This window comes from Arachis hypogaea, chromosome 4 (assembly GCF_003086295.3).
Source record: "Arachis hypogaea cultivar Tifrunner chromosome 4, arahy.Tifrunner.gnm2.J5K5, whole genome shotgun sequence".
Taxonomy (NCBI): domain Eukaryota; kingdom Viridiplantae; phylum Streptophyta; class Magnoliopsida; order Fabales; family Fabaceae; genus Arachis; species Arachis hypogaea.
This window is the reverse complement of record NC_092039.1, coordinates 12939437-12947502: the sequence shown is the minus strand read 5'-3', so window position 1 is coordinate 12947502 and position 8066 is coordinate 12939437. Positions and strand designations below refer to the sequence as shown.

The following is an 8066-nucleotide window of genomic DNA, read 5'->3' as shown; positions in this document are numbered from 1 at the left end:
AGGGTACGAGTGTATCAGTGTATGACCACTGTGAAGTGGTTGATGGATAAAGAGATGACTCAGTATTTTTTGAGTTTCAGGTCGAGTTTCTAGGGATGGAATCAGTGACAATTCAACGTGAGAGGATGAGCTGAGTCAACTCAGTGAGACGGAGATGGATGGTGGGAGTGAGCCAACGAGAGTAAGTGAGTTGGCGCCAAGTGAAAGTATGTAAGGGCATAGCTAGATGAAAAATTAGAAGGAATTAAACTAGAATTTATATATAATTTATATTATATGTAAAAATTTAAAATTTAGAGGGGTTATTGTCCCCTTTTCCACTGAGGCTTTGCCCCTGAAAGTATGCTAACTCGGTTGAAGGAGCAAGTGGCGCCGGAGAAGGAGTAGCAACGATTTGGTGTGGTGAGGCTCGAGGTAGAGAAGAAATGTGTGGTTGGAGAGAATCTGAGACAAATTAGGATTCAGATTTTGGAAGAATTAGAAATAAATTAGGTTCTCAATTAGAATTGTTAAAGGTAAAACTTGATCGATCTGTACAATAGATATCACATACTTACATTGGCAACTCTGTTTGCCATCTTAGTCAATTGCATAAGAAAAAGTCTAGGGGGCAGCAGTTTTATTGAATTTTGACCAGCATGTAATCAGCAGAGGAAGGTGAGCCATTGGATGAAATCTCATACCAATCTCACACCATCAAATCATCATTGATGGCTAGTTGATGGCTAACAATCATAAAAATTGCTGGCCCCCTAGCATTGCTCATTGCATAAATAAAAAAAGCTTTTTTCTACTATTGAATATTTTTGTAGTATTTTTAAATATTTTGGATCATTTTTGTGGTAAAATTCTTAATCATTATAAATAAGGAGATAGACAATTTTTTTGGTGTCTAGCTTAGGGGGAATATCTTTATTTCTTGTTAATTGCAAATCAACTAGTTGCCTTAATTAAAACTAAACGAGCACGCCAAAGAAGACAGGAACATGGAACTTGTTAATTCAAACCATTCTTAAACATGGATTCTATCTATCCTAGACTTGATTCTCATCATAGAGTACTTAATATATATAAAGTACAAGCTGTCTTAACAAAGTGGGTATGTATCTAGCTATACGTGTTTTTGAGTGTTCCTTTGATGTTATGGGTGAAATTAATTAGTGCCACGCTGGCAACCAATTCTTGCCATCTATGTAATCAACAGACAAAAATGAAGCAACTTCTTGATCACTAAGTTGTCTTGACCATGAAGCTCTTCCCTCTCTTGTGGCTCCTGGTCCATAGCACTTGTACTCAGCATGATACAGATTCCTGCGGTTCAGTTACCATCATTAATTAACTAATTAATTAACATTAATAAAAATTTGAGTAAATATCTAAATTATTTTTTTAGAAATTATTTTTGTTTTAGATTTATTTTGTTGTTTTCTAATGAAAGGTAAGTGTGTTTCAGTGTTTGTGTATGCTGATGAAGAGTTTCTTACTTTGTGGGACCATCATAGCTCCAATTGGTCCAACCCTCAGGAACAACAGTCTTGGAGAGATAAGAGTGAGCAAAAATGGTCCTAGAATAAGGACCCTTAGCCCTTCCTAGGTACACCCCACCAATGCCATAAACCCTGCATTTATTGAATATGAATCCACTTATCTCTCGTTCACTCTCCCTGTTTTGTGCTGTGATTGACCCATGAATTGTGACCCTTTTGTCATCAATTACAAATATCTCACACCCCTGTATGTATTATATGACTCATCAGCATTAGATTAATTAATTAAAATCAAGCAAACAGATTAAATTAAAGTTAATTAATTAATTAATTACCTCAAAGATGGATCTGCCACGGCCAAAAATGAAATCAATTGAGCCTTGAATGTAGCAAGACTCATAGTAGTGTCTGCCTTTGTAATCAAAGAGAGTGTTATGAGTACTGAAAAATGCACAATGGTAAAATGCAATTTTGTCTGCAGCCACAGATGCTGCCACCGATTGATTCTGTGAGGTATATGCAATACCCGTTGGTGCTTCGTTCTGCAATAATGTACAAATATTTGGAGTTATAATTATTTTTATAAATGTCCTAAAATTACTTCTTTCAAAAGTTAAAGTGATGAACATGAAACATATGAATGATTATATTTCTAATTGGTATCATTAGGTAAGAGTTTCTTTTGGTTTTTGAATTTTTTTTTTATAATTTTTTTTATTTGTCTTATGTTATTTTTTTTCTCTTTTAGAAGAATATCAAAAATCAAATTCTAAACTTTTTGGTCATAAAATTTTTGATATCATATATTATAAAATTATTTTTTTTAATTTAAGTTAATTAAAGAAAACACAAATGATGATATCTCTAACAATGAGACTCTTTTTTAAATATTGACCTATCAAAACTCGTAATCGGGAGATATAATAAGAGCGAACCTTGAAGCTAATTCCAAATGCAATGAAATCACGGGCTTCAACTTTGAAGGTAGCAGAATCAATGTTATCGGAGGAGCTTTGAGACCAAACTATGGCTGTTCTTCCCTTTCCATTCCCTCTCATGAATATGTAACGCTTAGTCTTTGGTATGTGTACCTTTTCTCTTTACATCATTAATAATATCAAATTATTTTAAAAAGAACAAGGTACTAATTAATTAATTAATTAATCAATAAATTTTGACTTGATTTAATTCTGTACCTGTATACTCCTTTCCTAACATGGAGAATGACCCAATTGGAATTCCCTTCGGGAATGGAATCAATGGCAGCTTGAACAGATTTGAAGTCCCCATTGCCATTAATATCTACTTTGATGGTGCGATTAATTCCTAACTTTTGTGTTAACAAAGGAGCATCTATAACCTCTTTCTCATTAATAAAGCCAAAAGCAGAACATGGCATGCAAATGAGAATAATTATTGACACTATTATGGATGATATTATTGCTGAAGAAGCATGAAAAGAAGAAGCCATAATAACTACTACTTAATTAGGGGGTAATAAATTTAAGAATTTTAGTGCTTAATTAGAACAATTGTGTTGTGGGTGGTGGCATGAATGCATGTGTTTGTGTGAAGCAGAAGCATGGGAAATGTGAGGCTCTTAAGTAATGGGATTTTCATTATTTTTGTCGTATAATTAATAAGGATGTTAGGGAATTAGGTAAAATTGAGCGTCGTTGAATTAAAGTACGATGGGTTGGTTTCAAGATCCTTTCTATATTGGAGGGCGTCCATAAATTCCTTATATGTAGTTGCATGTATATGTGGGCAAATACGGCAAGGTTGTTATTCTAACTAATTAACTATTAGCATTTTCTAAAGTAATTTATTATTATATTAAAAAGATTGGACTTTAAATAATAAAGATATAAGTCACCAAAAAAATAATAAAGATATAGATATATCATCCTATCAAATGACACCATGACTCGTTTAAGTGCGTGTTTAAAAATGAACCCTACATCAAAAGGCTAAATTAATCTCTTAGATAGCATTTGTTTGTAGAGACACGACAGAACAGGACACTGAAACAAAGGCAATAGAACAGAGACATTAAAAATTATGTTTTGTATATCGTGTTTGGATACGATGGATAGAACACTAATGTAATGTCTAGTATTATATTTGGATACACATGAACAAGACTAAAATATTATATAAAATGACTAAAATAGCCATGTGATTCCAAATTTTTTAGTATAAACTAATTTAATAAATAATGAGAGTACGTAGGAGTACAGACAGTGGAAACTTGAAAAAAATATTTGAAGCAGTCAAAAATTTTTATAAAAAATTATATAATAGTATTTATATTAAAATAAAATTTATAAATATAATTATTTTTTTTAAATTTATTATTAATATGTAGGAATACATATGGTTAATATTAACAAAAAAAATCTGAGTTTGATTAATAAAAAATTTCATTTAGGTTAATAAGCCAAATTAATTTTAAATACAAAATCAGTTTTAAAAAAAATCCATTTTTAAATGGAAAAAAATTAATTTTTGCACATAAAAATCTATTTTTATTTAGAAAATTAATTTTTTTATCTAAAATTTTATTTTTCTTTTCAAAAAATTAATTTTTCTTTAAATTATATAAAATCAATTACAATTTATAAATTATTTTTTAGCATTTTAAAATATTTATCTTTTAAAAGTCTCCATACTAATTATTTTTGTTATTATTTTTATTACAAATCAAATAATATAATATAAGGTTAAAATGATGTTGAAGTAAGAATGATAAGAAAAAAGAAATTATGCAATCCAATAAAAAATTTTATAAAAAGGAGAGAGTACCTGAGAAAAAAAAGAGAAAGAAAAAGAACGTAGAGATAGAAAAAGAGCATGGAGTAAAAAAAGTACTTTATGAGAACAACGCAAAATAGGAAAAATAAGAAGGGGTAACAGTGGAATAATAAAAAATAGCACCATGGACAAAAAAGAAAAAAATTCATAAAAACAGTCCGTGTCCCTCTTCCAAATCCCGTGTCCATCATTGTCCTTCATAAAAGAGTGGACACAAAAGTATAAAAAACTGTCCCAAAGTATAAAAAACTGTCCCAGAGACAATATGTTCAGTGTCCATATCTTTGCTTCCAAACGCTTTTTAAAAATGTACTGTCCATGTCTCCGTGTCCTGTCTCCGAAAACAAACGCTACCTTAATTACTTCTTGGTTATATATATTAACGCTAAACCAACAATAATATTGTGATCAAAATTTATGATTGAATTTTAATCAAAATAAAATTCACCTTTTACATGATATACATGTTGATAAGGAAAAAAAATAAAAGACATGAATCGAAATTAAATAAAAAATGATATATTGAAATTGAAATAGAAACAAAAAAGGATATATGTTGAAATTGAATGCAAAGAGAATCACTCAATTTTTTATTCAATTTCTTGATGTAACAAAAAAGAAATTCCTCAACCTAACTTGCACTATTGAAAAACGTTGAATACTGTCGGATTTAGCATTAAATGTGTACGGCAGGTTTATCAATGGATTTACCGACAAATTTAACAATAAATTCGTCGAGTAAAAAAGTTACCGTCGAATTTGATTTTTCGACGGTAAATCTGTCGATAATAAATGGAGGGGAAAAAAAGAAAAAAATGGTGTGAGAATTACCGTCTGATTTATTGGCAGATTTATTCTAGGTAATCTTGATTATGCAACGCTGCGTTTTGGTCACTCACAAAGCAGATTTAGCTGCCGGTAAATTCGACAGTAATCTTTCCCTAAATTTAAATCGCAAATCCTCTCCCTCCTCATTTTCGTATTACTCTCTCTCTAATCTACTCCCTCATTAAAAAGCAAAAAAACCCTAGGCCCACCCCACCCTCCAGCTCTCTAACTCTCACTCCCACTCCCACACACAGAGGCACAATGCCACCCCCTCTCTCCCAGCCCTCTCACTCTCACCTCGGTTCACCGTCACCACACGCTCGCCTTCGTCGTCGCCCCTCTCGCCGGATCCACCATATCATGTGCTCATGAATCGCGTCTCTTCCGGATACACCGCATCGTGTGCTTTCGCCGGATCCACCACACGCTCGTGTCTCGTCGCGACTCCTCCGCTCATCGTCCCTCGAGTGTTCGTCGCTAGCTGTCATACTCCCTCTGTCTCATATCTTGCTCATCCGCCATCACTGCATCCAATGCCTGGTGAGTGCTCGCGTCTCACAACACCACTTTCCTATCCCTCCCTCGCCTCTCATTTGCGGGTGTTGCTGCCTGCACTGCGCTGCTCGATTCTGCAGCTACAACAACAGTAAACATGTAAGTTTTTTTTAGTTATTCTAAATTAATTTTTAATAGTTGATTCATTGATTAGAATATGATTTATGAATTTGATTAGAATATGGAAGACATTGAATTTAAAATGTTGAAATGGTTGAAATGTTATTGTTGTTAATTTTATTGTTAAACTAGGTTAGAGATTGAGTATGCTGACTATAAATATGCTAATTTTATTAATTGTTGAATTGGTTTATAAATTAGTTTTACTAATTATGAATATGAATTGGTTGCTCTGGACTCGAGAAATTGAACAAGAAAATGAAATATGTGGTTCAAATGCCGGTTCAAATGCTAGTGCTCCTTCTACTTTGTCAAAACATAAGGATAATAAAGTGGTATGTCTTATTTTCTATTCTGATTGTCAGTGAAACTGTGAATTTGAATAGTGTAGCATATTGTGATATTGTCTTTAAAGCTTAAGTTACTTTGCTTTTGCAACTGTATTTAATAGCCACATGGTGAATTGAGATTATATGAGCAAGTGCTAATTTCAAATGATTGAAATTATTTAAATGCAATATCTTTCTCATGATCATAATTAACTGCTTTTGTTATTTTACTCTTAGGAGTGGGAGATCAGTTCTGATCCTCAAGATAAATATCCTATTAGCAATAAAGTTCAGGCTGTCTATAGTAAGATGAAGAATGGTATATTTAGCAATTAATTCGTTTCGATGCTTTGTTAGAGGCTACGCGAGTTGCTGAAGCTACAAAGCAGGCTATCAAACAGAAAATTGCACCAGCGGCAACTATCGATGTCCAATCACGAAGTATACCAGCAAAGCTTCGTATAGAAGTGGATGATCTTGAGGATGAGATAAGTTATTCAATAAGATTATCATTTCCTAATATTTCTCCCTTATCTACAAAATTCATTAGTCTTTAAACATAGAATGCTTACTACCAGCATTAATGGTGTGTTTGACTAAACCGCTTTTGCTATCTAGATAGCCTTGAGTTTGTCTCTTGCTCTCTCTCTGTCACTTGTGATAATTATTTCTAGATGACTACCAGATCGTACTTAATTTCTAGCTCCATTTTCCATCTAATTATTATTTTACAAAAATTGAAACAAAAAAGATTTATAATTTTATTGCGTTAAACTCAACATTACTTACTGCATTCATGGATTCTGTGTGCGTTGTGCTCCATCATCTTTAGTTTCTTCATCGTTCATATTGCCGTGCCGGCCATGATGCTCCGTCTCTCTCAATCTCTGTGCCTCCGTGGTTGCATCTTCCAACAGAGTCTAGGTATGATTTGTTCATTCATTGTTATGATTCCTTGTTTATTATAATTTTTAAAATTTTCAAGCCTTAGGATTTTTATTTATTGAATTCTGTTTGTAAATTGTGTTTAATTGCTGAAACTTGTAAATTTTTTGTTCTGGTTCCTTAGGATTTTTTTTTTAGTTTTGTTTGTAAATTATTTTTATTTACTAAAATTTGTTGTTATATCATTAAACATTTTACCGTCAAGTTTCGAGCTATTTAATATATTATTTTTAAGTAATTTTTAAAAAAATTTTAAAATTTAAGTTTACCGTCAGTTAAATCCGCTGATAGTTATTAATTTAATTATTAATTAATAATACATTACCGTCAGATTTATCAAGAAAAATTCGACGGGAAAAATTACCAAAGAAAATATTCTGACGGCAATTGGTAGCTGACAAAAAAATTCGCCGGTCAACAATTACGACGAGGTTTATACCATTGGATTTATTCCAATGGTAAGTCCGACGATACTCATCATTTTTCTTGTAGTATTGTCCACACCATAGATTGGGAATTTAGTCGAAGAGACTCACTCAACCTTCTTTCCAATTCCCTGATGAATTTTTTAAAATAAATAAAATAAATATTTTATTTATCAAAGTATACAATTTGTTGATTTTTTACCAAAATACACCCTATTTCTTATTTCGTTTATAGTGTAAACAAAATAAGAGTACACGTATCTCGTTTATACTGTGTAAACGAGATAAGGCTCGAAACGACGTGGCCGTATATGTAACGGCCTTATCTCGTTTACAGTATAAATAGATACGTGCACTCTTATTTCAATGTAAACGAGATAAGAGTGGAGGAGACCTATATATATGTATTTCGTCCACAGCGTCTCTTTAGTACTTATCACATCCATTTCTTCAATTTTTTCACTTTTACCCTTTTCTAATCAAATTTTTGAGTTACTACAAGATTATAGCGAGCGCCGATGCACACGATGTGGACATCAACCGACTGAACGCAATATGACACA

At 32.2% G+C, this 8066-nt stretch overlaps 2 protein-coding genes across 2 annotated transcripts; one reads left to right on the top strand and one right to left on the bottom strand.

Moving 5' to 3' along the window:
* Window positions 1–976: 976 nt before the first annotated feature.
* LOC112794211 (probable pectinesterase 67) lies at window positions 977–3061 on the bottom strand. Its single transcript, XM_025836319.3, has 5 exons — window positions 2684–3061; window positions 2423–2585; window positions 1823–2029; window positions 1485–1732; window positions 977–1311 (listed from the first exon to the last, which is right to left on the bottom strand). Exons 1-5 carry the CDS (start codon window positions 2956–2958, stop codon window positions 1158–1160), a joined length of 1047 nt encoding a protein of 348 aa, XP_025692104.1. The 5' UTR covers window positions 2959–3061; the 3' UTR covers window positions 977–1157.
* A 2961-nt stretch (window positions 3062–6022) lies between these two features.
* On the top strand, window positions 6023–6690 carry LOC140184049 (uncharacterized). The gene is made up of 3 exons (XM_072234329.1): window positions 6023–6139; window positions 6371–6437; window positions 6491–6690. The coding sequence occupies exons 1-3, from the start codon at window positions 6023–6025 to the stop codon at window positions 6688–6690; spliced, it is 384 nt and encodes a 127-aa protein (XP_072090430.1).
* The last annotated feature ends 1376 nt before the right edge of the window (window positions 6691–8066 follow it).

Bases quoted from the DNA above. Each gene is read 5' to 3' on its own strand.
- LOC112794211 (XM_025836319.3), bottom strand. From the start codon at position 2,958: ATGGCTTCTTCTTTTCATGCTTCTTCAGCAATAATATCATCCATAATA. The intron at 2,030-2,422 runs GTTCGCTCTTAT...ACATTATTGCAG, and splicing joins CATTTGGAATTAGCTTCAAG to AACGAAGCACCAACGGGTAT. The intron at 1,312-1,484 runs GTAAGAAACTCT...ACTGAACCGCAG, and splicing joins AGCTATGATGGTCCCACAAA to GAATCTGTATCATGCTGAGT.
- LOC140184049 (XM_072234329.1), top strand. From the start codon at position 6,023: ATGAATTGGTTGCTCTGGACTCGAGAAATTGAACAAGAAAATGAAATA. The intron at 6,140-6,370 runs GTATGTCTTATT...TTTTACTCTTAG, and splicing joins AACATAAGGATAATAAAGTG to GAGTGGGAGATCAGTTCTGA. The intron at 6,438-6,490 runs GTAAGATGAAGA...ATGCTTTGTTAG, and splicing joins TAAAGTTCAGGCTGTCTATA to AGGCTACGCGAGTTGCTGAA.